At 44.7% G+C, this 27,546-nt stretch overlaps 1 protein-coding gene and 1 non-coding gene across 7 annotated transcripts in view; both read right to left on the bottom strand.

The window, feature by feature from the left end:
* Positions 1-27,546, bottom strand: part of DGKH (diacylglycerol kinase eta) — a 206,233-nt gene that overhangs the window by 152,267 nt on the left and 26,420 nt on the right. For 4 of the 6 annotated variants that reach the window (XM_069970556.1, XM_069970555.1, XM_069970559.1 and 1 more), the window contains exon 1: positions 23,028-23,326. In XM_069970556.1, coding sequence (XP_069826657.1) covers positions 23,028-23,297 — 270 coding nt within the window. In that variant the 5' untranslated portion in view covers positions 23,298-23,326. Of the gene's footprint in view, positions 1-23,027; positions 23,327-27,546 lie in introns of those variants that run through there. The other 2 variants (XM_069970557.1, XM_069970558.1) reach the window with 1 other exon arrangement.
* On the bottom strand, positions 16,391-16,583 carry LOC138794288 (U2 spliceosomal RNA). Its single transcript, XR_011363439.1, has one exon. It is a non-coding gene; the product is annotated as a U2 spliceosomal RNA (small nuclear RNA).

Raw genomic sequence — 27,546 nt, forward strand, 5'->3', positions numbered from 1 at the left:
GACAAAATCACAGTTAACAAGAAGCCCAGGTTAGTAAAGTGGCTCAGCCCATCCAGCCCCACCTGCTGACCCATTCAGACACTAGCCCACTCCTACTAGCCCACTACTACAGAAAGGTCTGTAGGAGTGGGCTAGTGTCTGAATGGGTCAGCAGGTGGGGCTGGATGGGCTGAGACACTTTACTAACTTGGGCTCTTTGTAGATACGGCTAGTCCATGGGTTGTTCCTCATTACAGGACAACATTGATGCTTTTTGCCACCTTTTGCTGTCACTGTTCGAGTTGTGGAACTCGCCTACAGTGTCCTCACACCTCCCGTTTGATATGGCCATGCAAATACACCCCTGAGATCTATTCTCCCTACAAATGGAGTTGTATTTCAATGGAGTACTTTACACTTCTTTATTTTTATTTTAAATCCCAAGGCTGTGATTTATACCCTAGTTTATGGTTATTCTCCCATATTTTCCACCTTTGTTAACTTTGTGTTTGCAACATTAACCTGTTACATCTCTGGGTGACTTTCCGTTAACCAAAATAGCGCTATGTGTGCGGGGTGGGACGCAGACGCCCTCCACTGTCCGGACGTCCACAATGCGCATGCTGGGGCCTACTGATGATCACTTGATAGTGACGCGAGAAGGGAAGTGATCACATGATGAGGCCATACAGCGTATCCTTTTATGGTCCTAACACTACAGTTATATGCTACTAGTTATATGCTAGACGGTACGCTATATCGTACGGAAAATTCGTTTTGCGAGTGCTTAAAGGGGTAGTGCGGCGGTAAAAAATTATTCACAGACTAACACACATTACAAAGTTATACAACTTTGTAATGTATGTTATGTCTGTGAATGGCCCCCTTCCCCGTGTCCCACCAGCCCCACCCGTGTACCCGGAAGTGTGGTGCGCTATACTCACCTGTCGCGTGCCGACACCAGTCTTCTATCTTCATTCAGCGACGTCTTCTTCGGGCGGACGGCGAACCGCTCCGACTGTTCCGAATGCCGGCCGCCCTCTGCAGCGTCATCCAATGCTCAGCCGCGATTGGCTGAGCATAACTGTGCTCAGCCAATCGCGGCTGAGCACAGTTGTGACGCGGCGGAGGGGGGACGGGCGGCAGTGACTCGGCCGTCTGTCCGAAGATGACGTTTGGCACAAGATGGAGGACGGCCCTCGGCACGGATCAGGTATGTATAATGCACCAACACTTCCGGGTACACGGGCGGGGGTGGTGGGACACGGGGAACAGGGCGATTCACAGACATAACATTCATTACAAAGTTGTATAACTTTGTAATGTGTGTTATTCTGTGAATAAATTCTGAGCGCCGCACTACCCCTTAAAGCCTATCTCACACATTGGTTAAATCAGCGAATGACTGTTCACACGGAACGATCTGCAAATTTTTTGCAAACGATCATCGACGATTTGAGAAGTTGTTGAAAGATCAAAATTAACGATTTCTCGTTAGTTCTCGATAGTTCACTGCGTTTACACGTACAATTATCATTGAAATTCGATTATCGTGCAAATTCGCACAATAATCGTTCCATGTAAACGCAGCATTACTTTTATTCACTATAGTTTATTGAATTAGTTAATAATTATGTAATTGATTGCACTTTTGTTTGATCACATATACTGAGCTGGTTCACTGTCCTTTTGTCACTGCTTGAGAAAGGCTGTAAATTTGCCGAAACATTGCATTGGTATGAATAATCTCCGCACCCTTTTTTTGAGGTGCTGTCTCAATGATACTTTTTCTAGATAAAAAAAAAAAAAAATGCATACTTACCTGCCCCTATCCCCTGCACTCTGAAAGCTCCCAGACGCTGCCGCCACCAATCCTTTGATATAATTGCTGCAGGAAATGTCACTCAGCCCATAATTTGCCACAGCAGTGACAACCTGTGAATAGGTTTTTCTTGGTAATTTTTAAAGTACCCCAACATAAAAAAAAATGGCACACTGGAATACCCCTTTTAAGCCCTAAAAGGGATATACAATAAAACAATTTAAATAATGTATTAAATGGTCACATTTACAATCATATAAAAAAAATTTTTTTAAATCAGCTGGTGCCAGACAGTTATACAGATTTGTACATTACTTCTATTTAAAAATCTCAAGCCTTCCAGTACTTATCAGCTGCTGTGTGTCCTGCAGGAAATGGTGTATTCTCTCCAATGTGACACAGTGCTCTCTGCTGCCTCTTCTGTCAGTGGCAGGAATTGTCCAGAACAGTAGTAAATCCCCATAGAAAACCTCTGGACAGAGGTGGCAGCAGAGAGAACTGTGTCAAACTGGAAAGAATACACCATTACCTGCAGGGCATACAACAGCTAATAAGTACTTGAAGGCTTCCAAGCAGCCCTCTGATCTGGCTGCAGGTGCAATATCATCATAGAATCCTGCCAGCCAATACTGGGTGATCACGTTTCTGTTTCTCATAGGCTGCAGGCAGAGGTTCCTGCAGTCTATGAGAATAAATGGTGGGGCAGTTACTAGCAGCACCCGCTCTGCCATTCTAACTTACTTTATCTGTGTCTGGAGGAGGACACATACTGTGAGCTTTGCCACCCGCTGCTCAGAGATCCCGGCCCAAGCTAGTGACTGTTGGCAGTGAGCAGGGCACTGCGCAGCTTAAAGGGTACAGTTGTCATATGTGGCCCATACAAGTTTACAGGCAGGGGCAAGGAGATAGATAAGTGAAGGAGTCAGTTTTGAGAGCCCAGGCAGAGACACACAGAGACTGCTAACTGTACGAAACAGATCTCACCCCAGGGCTTGATTTATACTGTAGCTTAGACTAAGGCTGGGCGATATACCGTGAAAATACCGATACCCTCTCTAGTGTTGGTTAGCAACCTCAACCTTGCCACCCCTTTGCAACCCCTTTAAATATACAGTGGTTTTCAATTTATGTTTTGGTTTTTTTTTTTTCCCAATACATACCCAAATGCTCTAAAGCAAGCATGTCCAAACTTTTTTCGAAGAGTGCCAAATTTGATGAAGTGAACATGTGCAAGGGCCGACCATTTTACATGCTACATGCTATATGCTTTATAACACAGGCAGATAATAGCAAGCTGGATACCTGGGGGGCCGTAAAAGTTCGGAACGCGGGCCGCAAATGGCCCTCCGGACGGACTTTGGACATGCCTGCTCTAAAGGAACTAAAAATTCATCACCTAACAAGTTATTCAACTCCCTTGTCCTGGGGAGGGGCCAGCAAGAAAGATGCAAAAATACCATTGAAATCTGAATGATAAGCCCTGTGCCCATTCCTCCGAAATACAGTACTAGCAGCTTTGCAGTGTGGCTTCTGTAAGAAGGATGAGGAGCATCTAAGAAAGGCCACTTGACCTGCTCAGCTCTATGATCTGTGCGGTGCAGCCTAGACTATGGGTGGTCCAGCAAAATATCTTTATACAGAAGCCAAATCCACTAATGAATTCTATTACAGACCTTGACATAGTTGTAAGTACTAGCTGGTTTACTATCCAAGTTAGGAGAACAGTTTATATGGGTAATTTCTAGACACATATGAATAGTTTATGACCACTTCTATGTTTTAACATCTCTCTTAAAATGTAATCCACTATGGATCATATACATATATGCCCATTCATTCACTAAAGGAGTTATGCCACAAAATGGGAAGAAACAAAAAAAGATCTGAAATAACACACACCACTATCCATGGGAAAATATCTGCTCTCCTGTTATGTTCACCCTTATATTATGGTCTCTGTCCACTATGTGGGTGGCCCCAGTGTGATCATAGGACCATGAAGCAGCAGTATTTCACAGGAAGCATTGCAATCTGGCCCTTAGTAACTTCCTAATTCTTCTATATCCCTCCATTGATCAGCATAGAAAGTAGTTCCTCGCACACCGCTCCAGAGATCTCACTAGTACAAAGTGCTGTGGGATCTCATTTTAATGAAGCCTCTTCTCAGCTGTCAGCTGTCAATTCATATTTCTTGTGGATCAAATGTGCTTTATAAACTTCTTAAAAGGGAAGCTGCAATTCACATGCTGTTAGGACAAGGAGACACTTGCTGCACTTCAGGGGCTCAGGAATGCCTCTATGACTCCTTTTAATATAGAACAAAATCATTTAAAGGGGTTATCCAGTGCTACAAAAACCACTTTCTTTCAGAGCCAACACCACTCATGTCTACAGTTCAGGTGCCGTTTGCAATTAAGCTTCATTCACTTCAATGGAACTGAGCAGCAAAACCTGGCCCAAGAATGGGGCAGTCTCTGGAATAAAGTGGCCATGTTTTTGTAGCGCTGGATAACCCCTTTAAATGATTTTGTTCTATATTAAAAGGAGTCATAGAGGCATTCCTGAGCCCCTGAAGTGCCGCAAGCTGGAACCCCGCCTTTCACACCTCCCATACCCAACTGTGCTTTAAACTCAGCTTCCAGCTTAGCCTCTTTGACACGTTGTGCCAGGGAATAACATTTTTCTACATTCTGGAAGCACAGCTGGATATGTGAAAGGTACCATGTGTCTCTTTGCACTAAAATCTAGCAGTGTCAGCAGTTTCGAATGTGAACTACAGCTGACAGATTCCCTCTTAAGCACTTCTATAGGCCTGTGTATGTCAAGAAAGGAACAAAATAGCACAGGTGTGCCCAGATGAAAGCAGAACAAGGAAAACAGAATTTTTGATCAATTGCTATGGATGAAATATTTATAGGGGTTGTGTCATTGAGAAAACTAGCCCTAAACTGATGAATTATGTAAAATTTTAAATATATTTAAAGTACAAGCCTTTCCGAAACTCTACTGCTTGAGAAATTCCCATGTGCCTGCATTGTGTTGATAACCTGCTGCCCTTGGTAATGACCCACTAAGGTAGACCAGGCATGATCAGTCCAACTTGCAATCTTCAGTAAGCACTGATGTAAAGCCCTATTACATGGCCCGAAGCCTAGCCCAATATGCCAGATAAGCAAGCGGCGATCTGCTAGATCATGCAGCCCTTGCCTTTAAGTTTAAAATAATAAACTGTATACATACCAGACCACGCTTCCCCATTGTTCTCCAAGCTTCTGCCAGCCCTGCAGCCGTCACTGAAACATCAGACCCAGTGTCTAAGGTGACAGGCCGCTCAGACTACCATTGACTGTGGCACTATCCCGTCTCGGCCAGTGATTGGCTTAGCGGCCTGTCACTTCAGAGACCGGCTCTGAAGTTCCAGTAACAGCTGCAGGCAGCTGAGAGAAGCTAGAAGAACATCGGAGAGCATGGAATTTATAATGTTCATTATTTTTTACACAGTCATCAGCCATGCATTATTACTACACATAGCAGTTTGCAGCTGATGATTTTTGAGCATGTTGAAGTGCAACAAGCAGCTGGATAATTGTTGTCTTTATTACATGGAGCGATAATCAGCCTAACTAGGCAGATTATCGCTCTGTGTAATAGGGCCTTTAGTCTACACTGAGCCAGCAAGCGAGGAGGTTTGTGGGGAAAATGTGTGCACAATTTAGAATAAAAAACAGTGATAAAATCCATGGCATGGATTTAATCCATGACATTTGTTCTCCTTTACATATTTGTATGTGGTACACATCTGGTTTCACCAACTTTGGTTCATGACACAACCCCTTTAAAAGGGGTAGTGCGGCATTTTTATTCACTAAATAACACACATTACAAAAGGTACACAACTTTGTAATGTGTGTTATTTAAGTGAATTGCCCCCTTCCCCGTGTTCCCCCCACCCCAAAAGTGTTGGTGCATTATACTTACATGTTCGCTGTCGCCGACATAATCTTCGAGAGGCCGGCCGAACCATCCCTCATGCCGGCCCCCCCTCTGCTGCGTCATCAGCTGCTCAGCCGCGATTGGCTGAGCATAACTGTGCTGTGTGGTTTGGCCGGCCTCCCGAAGATGACGTCGTTGACACAAGATGGTGGCCGGGATCAACAGCGAACACGTAAGCATAATGCACCAACACTTCCGGGGTGGGGGGGGAACACGGGGAAGGGGGCTATTCACTTAAAAACACACATTACAAAGTTGTATAACTTTGTAATGTGTGTTATTTAGTGAACAAAAGTTAAACACTGCACTATTCCTTAAAGTTTCCCCACAGTGTTGATGTGTGCCTCCTTTTCCTTTATACCTTGGAAGTCTCGCTTGGTACGCACCGTGTGCTTTAAGTGACACTGTCATCCCCTGACATCTATCCAGTGGTGTCACCTTCTTGGTAGGCAATCAATAAAAGCATTTAGAAGCATCAATACTTGTTACCTGTGTCTTTATTTGGGCCATAAATAGCGTCAAGAACGCACGGCCCACCATTCCCTGGGCCCTAGCACTGCTACGCCTCACTATGCTGTATGCACAATACTCAACCCTCATTATGCAAAGGGGGAGGCATAAAGCATACTCAGGCGCAGCAGTGCTGAGGCCAAGGAAACAACAGGCCCCACCTCCTTGACAATATTCATAGCCCAAATAAAAGCCTTTTATGACAATAAAAACACAGACAAGGACATCAAAAGGTATATTCTAAATGCTTTTATTGATATCCATCCAGAGGCGCCACCAGCTCGCAGGCAGTCAGGGGGTGACAGCGTCTCTTTAATATCGTCCCTGGTTTTGAAAATGAACAGATTAAAGAATTAAAAAGAAAAAAAAAGTTGTGGCTTTTAGAATGACAAAAAGAGAAAAAAAATTATGAAAGGAGAAAACCAATAAGTAGATCTTTACTAGATGCTGCATACTTTTTTTTTCCCTCAAACATTTTTTGATTTACACATTAAGCCTTCATAATTTACTCACTAAACAAAGTACTTTCTAAGCAGTCTCCATTGTGTGAAGTGGCAGTGGCAAGTCCTTTATTGCTGACATAACAAATGCACTATTCATACATAACCCACTTGAACTGCGCTTATTTACACTGAATTATTAAAGGACAAGGCCTACAGTAAACACTTGTAGAAATGAATGGGCGACTCTGCCATAGTGTTACTGCAGCAGAAAGAATAGTGGAGACCGGTAATCTGGTCTTGATACGAACCCTCTCTCTCACCATCACACACAATAGACATTTACAGGCTAACTCATATACCCAGGAAGCTATACTTACGGTGTAATGAAGCCCCCTGTTTCCAATCCCACCTCTCTCGGAGCATCGGCACTCAGGGACGCCCCCTGTGACATGCAATAGGCCCACTGACGCTCATAGACAGGCGGGATTACAGCCAACTTAAAGCGTAACTGTCATTTCAGGGTCATTTTTCTGAAAACATTAAATATCAACAGTTCAAGCGATTTTAAGAAACTCTGTAATAGGTTTTATGTACTAAAAGAGTTTCCTTCTGGACTGAAAAAACAATCTCCCAGCCTCCCCCCTCTCATCAAATGAAGCAGGATTTCTGTCTCCATTATGTGGCTATGGAGAGGGGAGGGGCTGTTAGGAGTGACTGAGCACGGAGCAGTCCTGCACAGCACAACACCCTGCAATCTTCTCTCAGTAAGTTCATAGATAAGCACTGACCTTTCTGACACCTGAATTTAGCGTTTTAGGTGCCCAGAGAGTCTACAAACAGCTGACCTTCATGTCACCTCTTCCTGCTCCCTCATCTCCCTCAGCCCCTCCCCCCTTCATAGGCTTACAATGGAGAGAGCAGAGCCCGTCTTCACTAGCTTCTCTGTAATGAAGACGTGTTTGCCTGATAATGCACAGATAAGAAGTCAGGGGGGGAGGCTGGGAGATTGCTTCTTGAGTACAGAAGGAGCCTTTTTTGGCTGATGAAACCTATTACAGAGTTTCTTAAAATCGCTTATACTACTGATTTCTGCAATAAAAAAAAAAAAACATGACAGTTACGCTTTAACCCCTAGACGACCCTGGACGTAGGGTTACGTCATGGAAGTCTGTCCCCAGACGACCCATGACGTAACCTTACGTCATGGGTGTTATTCCCGCTATGAAGCGCGCTCCGGAGCGGAGCGCGCTTCATAGCAGGTGGGGGCCGGCTGCAATCAGCAGCCGGGACCTCACCGGTAATGACACGCTGCAGCGATCGCGCTGCCGCGTGTCATTAACCCCTTAAACGCCGCGATCGCGGCGCGACCGCAGCGTTTAAGTGTAAGTGACAGGGGGAGTCCCCTGTCACTTACCGATCGGGACCCCCGCAGTGTGACTGCGGGGGTCCCGATCGTTGAAACGGACTGCTGGAGGTCTCTCACCTGCCTCCATGCGGTCCGATCGGCGCTCAGCTACACTGAGCCGGCACAGGCAGGCTCAATGAGCAGAGCGCCGATAACACTGATCAATGCTATGCCTATGGCATAGCATTCATCAGTGTATAAATCAAAGTACTGTATGTAGAAGTCCCCCAAAGGGACTTCAAAAGTGTAAAAAAAAAAAAAGTTCAAAACACTATTACACTACCCCAAAGCCCCTCCCCCAATAAAAGTCTAAATCACCCCCCTTTCCCATTATATAAATAAAACATATAAAAATGAATAAATAGATAAACATATAATATACCGTAGCGTGCGTAATTGTCCGATCTATTAAAATATAACAAGCGCCATTGCGACCGGTAAACGGCGTACACGAAAAGAGGGGAAAAAGTGCGCAGATTACCGATTTTATGTTACATTATATATTAAAAAAAATCAATAAAAAGTGATCAAAACGTCCGATCTTCACAAATATGGTATTAATAAAAACTAGAGATCATGGCGGAAAAAATGACAACCCATACAGCCCCATAGGTGAAAAAATAAAACCGTTATAAGCGTCACAATAGGCCCATTTTATTAATATTTAATTGCCAAAAAAAAGGATTTCATAAAAAAATATATATATAACATTAGAGAATCTGTGTAACCTGCATATGGTTGTGTTCAGACTGACCTATAGAATAATGGTATCATGTCGCTGTTACCATATAGTGCATTACGTAGACACAGGAACCCCCCAAACGTTACCATATTGCATTCTTTCTTACGATTTCACCTATTTATATCTTCATAAATAATATATTTGGAATTCCATCATACATGTTATGGTAAAATGAATGACGCCATTACACAGTACAACTATTCCTGTAAAAAACAAGCACTTACATGGCTTTTAGATAGAAAACTGAGAGTGCTAGAGCTCTTAGAAGGGGAGGAGGGAAAAACGAAAGCACTAAGATCAAAATTTGCGCGGTCCACTGGGTCATTTTGGGCCTGGTCCTCAAAGGGTTAAGCAAAGCACCATCGATGACTAGTTTGGGCCTGAGGAATGCCACCATTACTACCTGAGGGTAAGAGGGACAGTCCTTGATAAATGCACAGGGTAGAGAAGGGGAAAAAAAAAAAAAAAAAACTATCACTCACCAATAGCTAAAAGTTTTTTTGCTTTATTCCATTAAATCAGGAATGGGGAACCTCCAACTGTTGCAAAACTAAAATTTCCATTATGCCTGGATAGCAAAAGCTGAAAAGGACCCTAAGAGACTTACCTTCATCCTCTGCACCCTTCGCACAAAAGGGAGATATCATTCCTAAGCGCATGTGTACAGCTGCTGTGCATCTACATTCAGTAGCAGAGAATCCTGGTAGCACTCGCATTGTATGGTAAGCTCTCCTGTCACACAGCACCAAAACCTGGGTTACCACACAGTGACATTATATTGAATGAATTGTTGCATAACAAAAAAACGATGTCTCCTGATAACCATGCATAGTTGATAATATAATTCGCAAAAATAAATAACAGCCTAAATTAATTGCCCTCAGATGATATACAACCTGCATGATGAACGTGTCTTTACCTGAGTGAGCATACAAAGGACTGGGACTTCCCGTTTTTGGCCTCTTTTTTTTAACAAAGACAAGACCAAATATAGGAGGGAGCACAGTTTGGCTTTATGTATAATTATGTATAATTATAATTATGTTAATTCATACATAGAAAACCTTAAGGAAAAAACAATAATATTGAGAATATATTAAAAATCTGCTTGCGCTCACAAACCATGTTCAAGTTGATACGGTCTACCCCCCGACTGTGTGTGTGGTTCTTCCCACCATTCCCAAGCTTGGATGGTGCACAATCATATTCATATTTGCATTTCATATATTCATTTACATAATCAGGGTGGTCTTTGCAGGCATGTGCAGGAAGAATGCCTATATGGAGGCGGGCTGCTATCCTGCGCATTAGAGATCGGCCTGATTATGCCTATGTGAATATGCATATGTATGCGTCACCGAAGACAGTGGGCGGACCAAGGAGGGGGCTCAGGGCGGTCGAGGAAAGCCCTGGGCTCATAACTAGCCTCTTTGCATATTTGCTTTGGATTAGGAAAAAAAAAAGAAAACCAGTGCCAGAAGCAGCTGTAGGGGGATATCAGCAGGATTGTTTGCACTAACTTGCTGATAGTTTCCCTCTAAAACCAATAGGAGTTATGTTAAACAGTCTCGCTGGAGGTTTTAAAAATCCCAGCCATCAAGCCAGAAGGGGCTACAGAAAGATGCAGGTATATCTAGTCTGCCCTTATATTATTTTCTGATTTAATAACCATGTTTGTGGGACTGGAGAGACGTTAGCAATATCAGTACAACCCTTGCTGTATAGAGAATATAATAAAGATGTATACCAACCTCTGCACACAGGATTGTTCTTCTGCCTGATCTCCGTTGGCTGCAGTGGCTGCTGACACTTCTAAACACATCTCTGCAGGTTCTGGACACTCAACGGGGAACAGGCAGGAGGACAATGAGGAAAGTAGACAGGTAAGCATTTATCTTTATTATTTTCTTTAAAAGCTTTTAATCCGCTAGGGTGAAGCAGACTGGCCAACAGAGAAAAGGTAGTTTTATACCCCTGAGGTCCACTTGGCATGGTTACGTATAAAGAAAGGAGCTGGAACCCCTTTAAAAATGTGGGTCTTTAAAAAGCTAAAAATGAGAAGAAGATGTAAAGAGTTACCTGATCTCTATAAAGACACAAAGTAAAGATATTGTTTGGCTTCTGTACTTTGCTTTACTAGCGGTTTCACGTATCCACTTATGCTACAATAGCAAACATACACCACCCATGACCAGGAACCGTCTGTCTAAAAATAAACATCTTTAAATAATACATTGGCAGCTATAAAATAAAGTGCAAGTGCATTATTTAGAGGGCTTATTAATTCCATGAAAAAGATACAACTTGTAACTAAAGTGAAGGGCAATGTTTGCCTAGTTTTTCGTTCAACACCCACTAAATGAAATTAGATCTGCCATTCATGATCTTTATCTAAATATCAGCTTCCCAGGTACAATGTACAAGGCACTAGCTGTCTCTTTGGATACATGGATGAGAGGGTATAGTAGCAACATAGAAAATTAAAGGGGTTATTCAGGGTTAGAAAAAACAAAACAAAAAAAAAAGCCTTAGGTTGTAGGTACTATTACAACTCTACTTCATTGACTTCAACGGAACGGAGCTAGAAAAGCACATAGGACTGCCTGGGTAAATATTTAAAGGGGTATTCTCATCTCAACTCCATATTTTTGCAAACACATTAGTTTAGCAAACTTCTCCTCCTCCTGATATACGGCCCTTTCCCTCCCATTGTTAACATTTCATTGTCTAGGTTACAGACCAGCGCTCTGCTCTAAAAACAGTGGTGGTCTGGCTGGTGTAAATATAAATATAGTTTACATTAGTGATATCATGATACCAGAATTCTGAGTTCGATACCAACTCCACCTTTTTTTTTTTTCAATGCTCGATACACCACGGAGAATGGTATACGCACAGATTCTCACCTTTTCCGTGCCGTAAACCAGCTGTAACACCCACTCGCCTGATGGGCCGATGGTGTACGCCACCGCCGCAACAATGATAACTGATTATATATATATATATATATATATATATATATATATATTATAATATAAATAAACACTGTATATCTAATCAGCCAGAACAGTTTTAAGAGCATAGCTCTGGTGGGGAGGAGCTGTGGCCGGAGATACCATGATTTATGCCAGGCATATATAACAGAAATGTAAACCAGGGCTGTGGAGTTGGAGATAGTTTTGGTAGGGGTTGGAATTGGAAAAATGCACCGTATGGCTGCAGCAGGCTCTGTGTTTGTGCTATGGCTGCTGCAGGCTGTGGGGCGGGGGGGGGGGGGGTGTATGCGCTATGGCTGTCACAGGCTGTGTGTGTGTGTGTGTGTAGCACACATGCTATGGCTGCAGCAGGCTGTGTTTGTGTGCATGCTCAATGGCTGTGTGTGTGTGTGTGTGTGTGTGTGTGTGTGTGTGCGCGTATGCTGTGGCAGCAGCAGGCTGTGTGTGTGTGTGTGCGCACGCTGTGGCTGCAGCAGGCTGTGTGTGTGCTATGGCTGCCATAGGCTGCGTGTGTGTGCACTATGGCTGCAGCAGGCTGAATGTGTGTACGCTGTAGCAGGTTGTGTGTGTGTGTGTATGCTGTGGCTGCAGCAGGCTGTGTGCGTGTGTGCTGTGGCTGCAGCAGGCTGTGTTTGTGTGCATGCTCAATGGCTCTGTGTGTGTGTGTGTGTGTGTGTGTGTATGCGGTGGCAGCAGCAGGCTGTGTGTGTGTGCGCGCTGTGGCTCCGTGTGTGCTATGGCTGCCACAAGCTGCATGTGTGTGTGTGTGTGTGTGTGCTCGCACACGCTATGGCTGCAGCAGGCTGTGTGTGTGTACTCTATGGCTGCAGCAGGCTGTGTGTGTGTGCACTATGGCTGCAGCAGGCTGTGTGTGTGTGTAGGCTATGGCTTCATCAGCCTGTGTGCGTATATGCTGTGGCTGCAGCAGGCTTTGTGTGTGTGTGCTATGGCTGCGTACGCTATGGCTTCATCAGGCTGTGTGTGTGTATATGCTGTGGCTGCAGCAGGCTGTGTGTGTGTTTTGAGAGAGAGGCAGAAACTAAAGGTATATTCTGGGCAACAGTGAAAAATCCAGGGTGGATAGGGGTTGGTAGAATCATAATAAAGAAGTCCTATTTGCCCATCCCTGTGCCCCTGCAATGCAGTGAGGGGACAGCAGAAGGGGAAACAATTTTAGGGAATGTTATAAGTGTGCCTGAAGTCTTTAGGGCACACTGGAAACTGTAAGGACTGGGTAAGAGTCTGAGGTCTTTGGGCAGGGCATTCCAGAAGCCAAAGCCACAAATGGATTTTAGAAGAGGAGAAATCTCAGTCTTTCTATTATGTCTTTTCTACCTGATCTGTTGATAGTCTGTTCCTGGTTTTGGCTTCAAAAAGGTGTCAGATAATCTGTCTGTGTAAACACACCATTACACTTGTCACTGCTGGGAACTTCCTCCAAAGGGGACCAGGAAATGGTGAGCAGCCAGGATCAAGCATCTTCAGAATCCCAAAGCCTACAATAGACAGCAGTGACCCCTAGCATCCAATTACAGGTAAAGATGGAACACTGGAAACAATAGTTTTTACAAGAGTTTCCTGTTAATGCGTTCCTGCCAGTAAACTGATGCTCCTCTATCAATCACCGCTTCACCAAGAATGCCAAAATCCTGTTAATCCAGTTACAATCTGACATTCAATCTGGAATTGTCTGACAGCCCGTGAGTCTCCCAACAAAAATAGCCCCAAAGGTCATATTAATCTGAAACTAGCCAACTGTCTAGAATAAAGCAAGGCGATTAGTAGGAGAAAGGGCATGGCCGATGCTCAATACTGAAGCAGAAAAGCTGACCTACATTTATAGGAATACTCTGTAGAATAACATTTATGGGACGCCCGGTATTCCAGGAGCTCCCCATGAATTGCATGACTATAAAATGTGGAAAATTACATTTTACTTTTCTATTTTTTGCAACCATGTGGTAAAGCTGCCAACTAACCAAGTAAGGGTATGTCGTTGGGGGTAAAAAAAAACAAAACAAAAAAAAAAACAGAAGTTCTCCTAAAAGCAGCCTCAGATTTCTGCACTACATTTTAAGGTTTCAGACCTTTTTCACGTGTTCTGGACTTCTAGTGCATTTCCACACAAAATAAACATCATGTCACTTACTCCAACAGATTTGAAAAAATTGCTAAAAACAGAGTGTGATCTATAGCACATATTCTCTGTAAAATCACTGGGATGCCCACTGCACGTGTGTCTTGGCATGCAATCCGCACTCAAATGCTGGTGACAGGACCATACTGTCTGTATACAGCTAGTCATGTTTAGCAATCTTCTCGGTTTTTAGACATAGAACTTTCAAATGCATGACAAGGGATACACATTTATATAGGTTACAGTATATGCTGAGATATTGTCAGCTTACTGTATAGGAGTTTTCTTTCAAAAAACAGAACTGAAAAGCAAAGAAAAACCTTGAAAATGGGTGTGTGAATATATATTCAGATATGTGAATGTGGAGACAGATGGAGGCTGAAGAAGGATTTGAGAGTGAGCCTTTAGCACACCCAGGGCAGCATACAGCAGCAGAGGGGTGTGGTGGACAAGTGAACAAAACTTCAGGAAGTTTGTTTGCTGTTTTATTCTTTTTACTTCCTTTATTCCTGATTCCTGAGGATGTGCATCCTTGTAACATATGTATTATCAATATCATCTACTTCAGGTAATGGCCAAATTACTTACATTTTTCTTTCTTTCTTTCTATGCAAAATTGAAATCCTTTCTCCCTTACAATGAATAAAGCTTTGTCCTTACACTGTATTTTACTATAGCAGAGCATATTCTCACAGACAGAAGGGGCCTGTGTAGTATTACTGGTGCTGTAGGCCTATGGTGTTATTTATCATGGGGGTCCCAGGTGCCAATACAAACTGATGCAAGTGATTGTCCATACTTAACAACTGTTGTACACCCCTTTAGGAGGCATTCACACAGTATTTTGTGGTACAAAGAATAATGAAATACAGCTGCTATTTTTTCCCCGTACTCCCTCATAAAAAAAATAAATAAGTAAAAAGTGATCAGGGTGTCATGTCCCCCAGAATAGCACAAATGAAAACGTAAACTTGTCTTGCAAATATATTTTGGCACCCCAAGGCCTCAGTGACTTCATATAATGGCTAAGAAAAAAACCTAGATTAAAGGATGCCCCATCATTCACCAGGCCTCTGGTAGAGTCAGAAGCCACATACGGGGTATTTCTGATAACATTGGAATAAAAGTAATAAAACGTAAGTTGCATTTCTCAGTTAGGATTTGCTGTGTTAGTGAAAATTATTTTTAAAATTAAAATGGAATATCTGCAAACAAATTTAAAGTTTTAATTTCCCCTTCAACTTGCTTAAATTTTTGTGAAACACCTAAAGGGTTAATAAACTTACGAAATGTCACTGTGAATACTTTGAGAGCTGCAGTTTTTACAATGGAGGGATTTATAGACAGGGCCTGACAAATCCACTTCAGAACTAAACTGGTCAAAAAAAACTAACAAAAAAAACCTCTGACTTTTAATCTTTCCAGAAAATTTGAAAAATCACAGCTACATTTCAAAGCTCTTTAACATCCTAAAAAGTAAAAGGACATTCATCAAATGATGTCAACATAAAGTAGATAACATCAACATGTTGTAGATGGGAATTACTAATTAGTTCATGGGGCATGACTATCTTTCTTAGGGTGCGTTCACACGTACAGGATCCGCAGAAGTTTGGATGGCACAGTGAACGTGCATGTGAACGCACCCTAAGGCTGTGTTCACACACAGTATTTTGGACAGTATTTTGCAACCACAACCAGGAGTGGATTGAAAACAGAGAAAGGCTATGTTCACACACTGTTGTAATTTAGAGAATAGCCGCCATTTTATGATAAATAATGGCAGTTATGTCATAACAACGGACAATGTTTTAAAATAACCGTAATTATTTCTGGATGACGGACATCCACTAAATCTCAAAACATTGTGTGAACAGAGCCTTTCTGTGTTTTAAATCCACTCCTGGTTTTGGTTGCAATAGGAGGACCAAAATAGCATAGCCTTAGGGTGCGTTTACACAGAGATTTTTCTGACAATTTTTTTAAGCCAAAGCCAGACTATAAACAGAGAACAGGTCATAAAGGAAAGACTGAAATTTCTCCTCTTTTCAAATGCATTCCTGGCTTTGGTTTCAAAAATCTGTCAGATAGGGAAAAGTAGGAGATTGTAATGAACAGAGCCGCAGGTACGGCATGTGACCCCACATATCTATCTATTCCTATGGAGCCGATGAAAAGAGAAGAGTACATCGGTCTTCTGCAACACTTGGCTCTTTCTGTCGCTCTATAGGAATGCACAGAGCCGCCGGGGCCCAATACAGAGATTGGCGGGGGGTACGGAGGTCGGACGCCCTTGATTTCCTCTTTTTCCCCTATCCTCTGAATACAAAGCTATCCATATTTTGAACAGTAAGACCCCTTTAACACATCTGTTTATCCCTGGAACCACTGCAATACCAGGTCAATGTCTGGAGAGGACATAGCAAGCTCTTTTTGCACCTCCTTATTAAAAGAATCCATTTAATATATGGTCTCCAGATAGTGAACGTATCAGATATTAAACTGATAAAAACAGATCCTACACTTGATCTTAGCCAAAAGTCAATACACATTGGTTTATTCTGTCTGCATGTGTAGGAATGTAGACCCATTCATAAAAACAAACTGAAAAAGGGACACAAAATACGCGGGTGTGAAAAACAGTCCTATTGCCATATTTTTTATAGGCTTTTCTAGAAATCAGTGCCACAAAAGCACACACAAAATGACACAAAATATTGGTACCAAAAGATTTAAAAAAAAAAAAAAAAAAAGTTAAAAATTAAAAACAAAGCAAAATAAAATCTGTTAAAAAAAAAAAAAAAAAACTACATAAATAAAAAAGAAGAACTCTGGGAAGAGAGTGTTGTGTGCAAATCTGTACAGTATATGAGTGCAATGGCCTTAGGTGAAAGTATGCTGGTAAGTAGAGGTTAACGGGGTAGTTCACCAAAAAATGTTTTCTTTTAAATCAACTGGTGATAGAAAGTGCCAAAGAGTTGTAATTTACTTCTATTAAAAAATCTGGTGGCAGCAGAGAGCACTATATCAGACTGAAGAGAATACACCACTTCCTACAGGACATACAGCAGCTGATAAGTATTGGAATACTTGAGATCTTTTTAATAGAAGTTAATTACAAGTCTCTTGCAGTTTCTGGCACCAGTTGATTGGAAAGAAAACATTTTTGGCAACCTACCCCTTTAATAGCAAGGTGCCATGCCAGAGTCACTGCAGGTGAAGCTTTGTACTCACCAGTGATAACCCAAGCTGCCCTTACATTGTACCCTGACTGACCTGCACATGACTATGATAACCTTCAGAAAACATGTGATGTGTCTTGGTAGTATTTTTGCATATTGCATTTATAGAGGCATCCTGGGAGACTCCCATTGGCAAAGAGTAGGTCTCTAGACGTATTCTCACAGGTAATACATATTTCACACCAACAGACAGAGAAGAACGTAACAAAAAACACTTATTGCCCTGGAGCAGAGGAATATTCTTTCCATGGTCTAGTTGTGTGGATTTTCTACTGGATCAACACTGCTCTGCGAGCTTATATTAATTCTTGTGTAACCCTGGATGCTGTGCCCGGCTTAGTTGGGCATCCAGGCTCGCTGCTACATCTCACAGCATGTGTAATCCGCTCAGCACATCAGAGACCAGGAAGCACTGACAAAACAGGCAACTTCTCCAGAGCCAGAACCAGCACTTATGTAACATAACAAGCCGGACAAATGCAGGTCTGTGTACCAGAGCAAACATGGTATACACCACCAGCAGAACCTATATACTGGGGGTCCCATGTGTGTATAACATAGGATACATCTCAGGGTACAACAGATAACAGGCAGGATTGCCACATGTGACTATATACATGTGCAGTACAAGAATGGCCGATTACCACCATACAAAGGGAAGCTCATTCTATAGGGTACAAGCCCTGCCATAAAGACACATGTAACTGCACCGATGTGTTTCTAACCTACAAACAGTTCTTATTCATGGCATTACATATGTTCACTATATAAGGTGGCAGCTGACAACAGTTTTTCTACAAACAGTGAGGATCTAGTTAGCCTTGTCAGCTACCAGTATATACAGCAGGGATGGGGAACCTGTGGGCCCCCTTCCAACTGTTGCAAAACTACAATTCCCATCATAAAAGTCTATGAGAAAGTAGGAGTCTGGCACCACCTGCACGCAGTATACAGTATTAGACCAGATGGTTGTGGAATCCTCAATTCAGGATGTGTGAATTACCACCTATGGGGTGCTCACTTTAAACATAACAGATGGCAAGGTTTCCGAAATATAGATAAAGCAAGGGGCACTCACTGTGTCTTCAAGGCTCAGTAGTCATCTTAAAATGAATTGCATGGGAGGGAGAGTGGCTGCGAGCGCATGGAACAGTGACGGCCCGTTTCGTGCCATTCCATAACTTTGTCAACCTGGGCCGTCGCTGCTCCATACAATCGCAGCCACGCTCCCTCCCATGCAATTCATTTTAAGATGTGAATAAAAAAAAACGAATGCACCTTAAAGTTAATGTACCATCAGGCCCGGGCTGAAGCACTGGAGGCAGGCTGACCCACCCACAGTGGGAGGTACCCCCCGCCCCTCTATGACATGGCGCCATTAGAATCAATGGAGCCACATCATAGAGGAGCAGGGGTTTCCTCCCACTGGGGGTGGGTCAGCCTGCCTCCAGTGCTTCAGCCCGGGCCTGATGGTACATTCACTTTGAAAAGACACTGTGAGTGCCCCTTGCTTTATGTATATTTTGTGAAACATTCCAATTGCCATCATGTATGGACAGCCGAAGCTTTGGGAATAGTCGTTTTGCAACAGCTGGAAGGCTATAGCTTCCCAGTCCCTGAAATAAAAGGTGCAGCACTGGCGAGAGCTTGTCACATACTACTACACCAGGGTCTAGTACACGATTGTCATGGAACAGTAAATAAACATGCAGCTTTGGGTTACAGGTCACCCACATACCAACAGCATAGGAAACCAAGGCAAAGGGGCTTACCACACAGGTGAATTAATCTTCTCAAGCATTTTATGTATGGGAACAACACTTTTAGAGCAAAGAAGCTGTGAGGGTCCATGCAGGCTAGAACAGGCAGAACAGTGCCCTGCACATGATACCAGTGTAGTCTGGAGTGTCATACAGGTAGGTATAGTACAGTGCCCTGCACATAATACCAGTGTAGTCAGGAGTGTCAGTCCTGGATGGTATAGCACAGTGCCCTGCACATGATACCAGTGTAGTCTGGAGTGTCATACAGGTAGGTATAGTACAGTGCCCTGCACATGATACCAGTGTAGTCAGGAGTGTCAGTCCTGGTTGGTATAGTACAGTGCCCTGCACATGATACCAGTGTAGTCAGGAGTGTCATACAGGTAGGTATAGTACAGTGCCCTGCACATGATACCAGTGTAGTCAGGAGTGTCAGTCCTGGTTGGTATAGTACAGTGCCCTGCACATGATACCAGTGTAGTCAGGAGTGTCATACAGGTAGGTATAGTACAGTGCCCTGCACATGATACCAGTGTAGTCAGGAGTGTCAGTCCTGGATGGTATAGTACAGTGCCCTGCACATGATACCAGTGTAGTCAGGAGTGTCATACAGGTAGGTATAGTACAGTGCCCTGCACATGATACCAGTGTAGTCAGGAGTGTCATATAGTACAGTGCCCAGTCCATGATACCAGTGTAGTAGTGAGCGTCATACAGGCAGGTTACAGTACAGTACCCAGTACATGATACCAGTGTAATCAGGAGTGTCAGTCCTGGTTTGTATGGTACAGTGCCCAGCACATACCACCAGTGTAGTGATGTCAGTCCAGGTTGGTACAGTACAATGGCCAGTCCTCAGTGTCAGTCCTGGTTGGTACAGACCAGTACCCAGTACATGATACCAGTGTAGTGGTGTCATACAGGTTGGTACAGTACAGTGCCCAGTACATGATACCAGTGTAATGGTGTCATACAGGTTGGTACAGTACAGTGCCCAGTACATGATACCAGTGTAGTGATTAGTGTCAGTCCAGGTTGGTATAATATGGTGCCCAGTCCATGATACTAGTGTAGTGGTGTCATACAGGTTGGTAGAGTACAGTGCCCAGTAAATGATAGCAGTGTAGTGGTGTCATACAGGTTGGTACAGTACAGTGCCCAGTCCATGATACCAGTATAGTGGTGTCAGTCCAGGTTGGCACAGTACAGTGCCCAGTCCATGATACCAGTGTAGTGGCGAGTGTCAATCCAGGTTGGTACAGTACAGTGCCCAGTCCATGATACCAGTGTAGCGATGTCATATAGGTTGGCACAGTACAGAGCCCTGTACATGATGCCAGTGTAGAGGTGTCAGTCCAGGTTGGTAGAGTACAGTGCCCAGTACATGATGCCAGTGTAGTGGTGTCATACAGGTTGGTACAGTCCATGATACCAGTGTAGTTTGTCAGTCCAGTGCCCAGTACATGATACCAGTGTAGTGGTGAGTGTCAGTCAAGGTTGGTACAGTACAGTTCCCAGTCCATGATATCAGTGTAGTGGTGAGTGTCAGTCCAGGTTGGTACAGTACAGTACCCAGTCCATGATGCCAGTGTAGTGCTGTCATAGAGGTTGGCACAGTCCATACCACCAGTGTAGTGCTGTCATACAGGTTGGCACAGTCCATACCACCAGTGTAGTGCTGTCATACAGGTTGGCACAGTCCATACCACCAGTGTAGTGCTGTCATACAGGTTGGCACAGTCCATACCACCAGTGTAGTGCTGTCATACAGGTTGGCACAGTCCATACCACCAGTGTAGTGCTGTCATACAGGTTGGCACAGTCCATACCACCAGTGTAGTGCTGTCATACAGGTTGGCACAGTCCATACCACCAGTGTAGTGCTGTCATACAGGTTGGCACAGTCCATACCACCAGTGTAGTGCTGTCATACAGGTTGGCACAGTCCATACCACCAGTGTAGTGCTGTCATACAGGTTGGTACAGTCCATACCACCAGTGTAGTGCTGTCATACAGGTTGGCACAGTCCATGATACCAGTGTAGTGCTGTCATACAGGTTGGTACAGTCCATACCACCAGTGTAGTGCTGTCATACAGGTTGGTACAGTCCATACCACCAGTGTAGTGCTGTCATACAGGTTGGCACAGTCCATGATACCAGTGTAGTGCTGTCATACAGGTTGGTACAGTCCATACCACCAGTGTAGTGCTGTCATACAGGTTGGTACAGTCCATGATACCAGTGTAGTGCTGTCATACAGGTTGGCGCAGTCCATACCACCAGTGTAGTGCTATCATACAGGTTGGCACAGTCCATGATACCAGTGTAGTGCTGTCATACAGGTTGGTAAAGTCCATGATACCAGTGTAGTGCTGTCATACAGGTTGGCACAGTCCATGATACCAGTGTAGTGCTGTCATACAGGTTGGCACAGTCCATGATACCAGTGTAGTGCTGTCATACAGGTTGGCACAGTCCATGATACCAGTGTAGTGCTGTCATACCGATTGGCACAGTCCATGATACCAGTGTAGTGCTGTCATACAGGTTGGTACAGTCCATACCACCAGTGTAGTGCTGTCATACAGGTTGGCACAGTCCATACCACCAGTGTAGTGCTGTCATACAGGTTGGTACAGTCCATACCACCAGTGTAGTGCTGTCATACAGGTTGGTACAGTCCATACCACCAGTGTAGTGCTGTCATACAGGTTGGTACAGTCCATACCACCAGTGTAGTGCTGTCATACAGGTTGGCACAGTCCATACCACCAGTGTAGTGCTGTCATACAGGTTGGTACAGTCCATGATACCAGTGTAGTGCTGTCATACAGGTTGGCGCAGTCCATACCACCAGTGTAGTGCTATCATACAGGTTGGCACAGTCCATGATACCAGTGTAGTGCTGTCATACAGGTTGGTAAAGTCCATGATACCAGTGTAGTGCTGTCATACAGGTTGGCACAGTCCATGATACCAGTGTAGTGCTGTCATACAGGTTGGCACAGTCCATGATACCAGTGTAGTGCTGTCATACAGGTTGGCACAGTCCATGATACCAGTGTAGTGCTGTCATACCGGTTGGCACAGTCCATGATACCAGTGTAGTGCTGTCATACAGGTTGGTACAGTCCATACCACCAGCGTAGTGCTGTCATACAGGTTGGTACAGTCCATACCACCAGTGTAGTGCTGTCATACAGGTTGGCACAGTCCATACCACCAGTGTAGTGCTGTCATACAGGTTGGTACAGTCCATACCACCAGTGTAGTGCTGTCATACAGGTTGGTACAGTCCATACCACCAGTGTAGTGCTGTCATACAGGTTGGTACAGTCCATACCACCAGTGTAGTGCTGTCATACAGGTTGGCACAGTCCATACCACCAGTGTAGTGCTGTCATACAGGTTGGCACAGTCCATACCACCAGTGTAGTGCTGTCATACAGGTTGGTACAGTCCATACCACCAGTGTAGTGCTGTCATACAGGTTGGTACAGTCCATACCACCAGTGTAGTGCTGTCATACAGGTTGGTACAGTCCATACCACCAGTGTAGTGCTGTCATACAGGTTGGCACAGTCCATACCACCAGTGTAGTGCTGTCATACAGGTTGGCACAGTCCATGATACCAGTGTAGTGCTGTCATACAGGTTGGTACAGTCCATACCACCAGTGTAGTGCTGTCATACAGGTTGGCACAGTCCATGATACCAGTGTAGTGCTGTCATACAGGTTGGCACAGTCCATGATACCAGTGTAGTGCTGTCATACAGGTTGGCACAGTCCATGATACCAGTGTAGTGCTGTCATACAGGTTGGTACAGTCCATACCACCAGAGTAGTGCTGTCATACAGGTTGGCACAGTCCATACCACCAGTGTAGTGCTGTCATACAGGTTGGCACAGTCCAGTGCCTAGTCCTGAGTGTCACACAGTGGAGAAGGCAGCTGGCATGCACAGGAGATGGCACAGTATATAGCGGGCTCACCTTGCTGCGGATCTGGCCTGAGGTGGACACTTTCCGGATGAGTTTCTGGGGTCCTTCATGTTCCCCCTCGCTGTCTGAGGACTCTTCTCCTGCAGCAGTCCCTGAAGTTGTCCCGGCCGGAGGATCCCTCATCATGCCGCTCCCGGACATCTTGTCACACTCCTGCCGGGGGAAAACAAACCAATCTGTGTCAGGCAGGCCACCCACTGCTCTCCTAGCGGCCGGGGGCAGGGTGGAGGTGCCGGGCACTGTGGCGCGCCTGGCCGCCATCTTCCACCGACACCGCCCCCTCTTACTACTCCCCGTACGATCACACCGACCACCCGGCCCCGCCCCTCTCCACTCATAACCGACCGATCGGCCCCGCCCCTCCGTGCAGTCCCGCCCCCTCCCCGACCACCCGGGTCCGCCCCTTCCTCCCCGTGCACTCACACCCGACCACCCCCACTGCCTGTGACATGTACTGACCGCCCCTGCAAGTGTCTCCCGGGTCACTTCACGTCTCTCCCGGATACACAGCACCACCGACATACTGTCCTCCCCCCGCAGCAGGGCCGCCCCCGCACAACACCCCCATGTGAAGGCTATCCCCGGATCCCGGCATCTCACAAGTCATAGTGCGTGTCTATAAATAGCCTGAGCGGGGTCACAGACAGGCGGCTGCACCGCACACTGAGCGTGCGGCTATATATTTATTTATATAGTGTTACCTCATATCCCCCAGCTACTATACACACATGTACTGTCACCTCTCCTGTCCCCCCAGCTCCTGTAAACACATGTACTATTACCACATATCCCCCGGTACACACATGTACTGTCACCTCATATCGCTCCAGCTACATGTACAGTCACCTCATGTCCCCCTCCTGTACACACATGTACTGTCACCTCATGTCCACCCTGTACACACATGTACTGTCCCCTCATGTTCCCAGCCCCTGTACACACATGTACTGTCACCTCATTTCCACCCCGTACACACATGTACTGTCCCCTCATGTTCCCAGCCCCTGTACACACATGTACTGTCACCTCATATCGCCCCAGCTACTATACACACATATACTGTCACCTCATGTCCCTCCGTACACACATGTACTGTCCCCTCATGTCCCCCCCGTACACACATGTACTGTCACCTCATTTCCACGCCGTACACACATGTACTGTCCCCTCATGTTCCCAGCCCCTGTACACACATGTACTGTCACCTCATGTCCCCCCCGTACACACATGTACTGTCACCTCATGTCCCCCCCGTACACACATGTACTGTCACCTCATGTCCCCCCCGTACACACATGTACTGTCACCTCATTTCCACCCCGTACACACATGTACTGTCCCCTCATGTTCCCAGCCCCTGTACACACATGTACTGTCACCTCATGTCCCCCCTGTACAAGAATGTACTGTCCCCTCATGTCCACCCAGTACACACATGCACTGTCACCTCATGTCCCCCACCCCCTATACACACATTTACTATGACCTCATGCCCCCCCCCCCCAGCCCCTGTACATACATGTACGGTCACCTCATGTCCCCCCCAGCCCCTGTACACACATGTACAGTCACCTCATGTCCCCCCCAGCCCCTGTACACACATGTACGGTCACCTTATGTCCCCCCCCAGCCCTTGTACACACATGTACGGTCACCTCATGTCCCCCCCAGCCCCTGTACACACATGTACGGTCACCTCATGTCCCCCCCAGCCCCTGTACACACATGTACGGTCACCTCATGTCCCCCCCAGCCCCTGTACACACATGTACGGTCACCTCATGTCCCCCCCAGCCCCTGTACACACATGTTCGGTCACCTCATGTCCCCCCCAGCCCCTGTACACACATGTACGGTCACCTTATGTCCCCCCCAGCCCTTGTACACACATGTACGGTCACCTCATGTCCCCCCCAGCCCCTGTACACACATGTACGGTCACCTCATGTCCCCCCCCTGTACACACATATACTGTCACCTCATGCCCCCCTGTACACACATATACTGTCACCTCATGCCCCCCTGTACACACATGTACAGTCACCTCATGTCCCCCCGTACACACATGTAATGTGACCTCATGTCCCCCCCGTACACATGTACTGTGACCTCATGTCCCCCCCTGTACACACATTTACTGTGACCTCATGTCCCCCCCTGTACACACATTTACTGTGACCTCATGTCCCCCCCGTACACACATGTACTGTCACCTCATGCCCCCCCCTGTACACACATTTACTGTGACCTCATGTCCCCCCCCGTACACACATGTACAGTCACCTCATGTCCCCCCCAGCCCCTGTACACACATGTACAGTCACCTCATGCCCCCCCCCCATCTCCCGTACACACATGTACTGTCACCTTACATGTCTGCTCAAGTCAGTGATAAAACCTGAAGCATATATAGTACATGCTATTACCTCAAGACATACACACAGTTAACATGATAGGGGAGATTTATCAAACTGGTGTAAAGTAGAATTGTCTTAGTTGCCCCTAGCAACCAACCAGATTCCACCTTTCATTCCTCACAGATTCTTTGAAAAATGAAAGGTGGAACTAAGGGGGTACTAGGACAATTCTACTTTACACCATGTTTGATAAATCGTCCCCGATATTTCTTTAAAAGTGAATTCTTTCTATTGATCACTTAAGTACCTATATTATGGAAGCTTACCGGAGATCTAAGCATGTGCTAGTATGACCCATAGTATGCTGCTGGTATTATTATTATTATGAGATTCTTTTATATCTCTGCCATATTCCACAGCGCAGTATAGAGATTGTCATTATCCATCAGTCACTGTCACCAATCGGGCTCACAATCACAATTTTTTCATTACAGAGACTAGGGTCAGATTTTCACAGGAATCCACTGATCCCTTCAGTACATGTGTGGGAGGAAACTCAGGTAAACCTATAAATTCCATGACAACGTTGTCCTTTTTTTAACAGATCTGCCACATTATATTATACCCTTAAAGGGAAACTGACAGCGAAGACATGGACATTCCCTTATCATTTCTAAGGTTTATTACATAAAAAGTATGCCCTCCTGCAGTGTACCTCAATGGGGATGGGGGCAGTATATACTGTACACAAGATCTTACAAACGTAACAGTAAATGAGTAAAAAGGGAAGACGGAAGACTAAAAAAGTAATCTCTATGCTGCCACCACATGGCGGCCTGAGTGCACGTTCTTACCAAACATCTTTACAACAAAGTCTCGATGCCTGCCCCAAACTCTGTGCAAATAAGCCCAGTGTTACCAATGATTTTACAGGCTGCGTATTCCATGCAGCAGCATAAATACATGTGCATTGGATTGTGCAGCAGATCTTCTGTGCTCTTTCCTAAAGACAGTGCGAGAAAATCTGCATTCCCTAGAATGCTTCCCGGCTCATAGTGATCTCCGTCTCACTGCGCAGGACCATCTGCACTATTAGGCTATGTTCACACACAGTATTTTGCAACCAAAACCAGGAGTGGATTTATAACACAGAAAGGCTATGTTCACAAACTGTTGAAATTGAAGGGGTAGCCATCATTTAATGCCAAATAATGGCCATTATTACAAAACAACGGCCGTTATTTGCCATTGAATGATGGACACCCTTTCAATTTAGACAGTGTGTGAACATAGCCTTTCTGTGTTTTCAATCAACTCCTGGTTTTGGTTGCAAAATACTGAGCAAAATTTTTTTGAGCATTTTTCCCGCTGGCATTTTATCCCCAGCAGTTTTTTTTCAGCACAAGCCACATGATTCTTTATGATGTAGTTCCAGGATTTCTACTGAATAATTGGGAAAAAACACCAAAACAACCCACCAATATGCATTAGGACACTATTTTTTTTCTGATGTCCCCCATTAGAACTCTATAGGAGGAAAACACCAACGTTTCTGTGGAAAACATGGCATGGGATTAAAAAAAAAGTAATTCCATAGAAAAGAATGTGTTGTGATTATTGCATTTAATCTTTCCCAATTAAACCGCAGCTAACATCTGCTGTGCGCAAAATTAACATATAACTGAAAATGAATTTGACAAGAAAAGTCTCATCAGAGAGAAGCATTAACGGTAACCTCTCTGTGACACGCGACTATATCAGCAGGTGGTAGTTTCCCTGGAAGCAGCAGATACCGTACTTACAATGTCCCCTAACACACACAGACATATGCCACTCTTCTTTTTACCGAAAAATAATGAAAAAATACTAGGTGTCATTACCTCAAAACCGAATAATAATTGAGGCTATAAAAAGGACAAAAAAATCTGATAATGTTAACATTTATTAACGGTTCACTAACTTATTAACTAAAGAGAAAACAGCTGAACTAAAAGGAAAGAAAATTCTAAACGCGTGGAACAGAAGCAATGGTTACTGTGTTTGATCACTTATTTAGAAGAGTTGGCTTTAGTGCCTGTCACATCCTTTTGATTCAAAACCTGGAAACAACAGGTTTAAAGGGGTTATCCAGTGCTACAAAAACATGGCCACTT

The sequence above is a fragment of the Dendropsophus ebraccatus genome, chromosome 5 (assembly GCF_027789765.1).
Source record: "Dendropsophus ebraccatus isolate aDenEbr1 chromosome 5, aDenEbr1.pat, whole genome shotgun sequence".
NCBI lineage: Eukaryota > Metazoa > Chordata > Amphibia > Anura > Hylidae > Dendropsophus > Dendropsophus ebraccatus.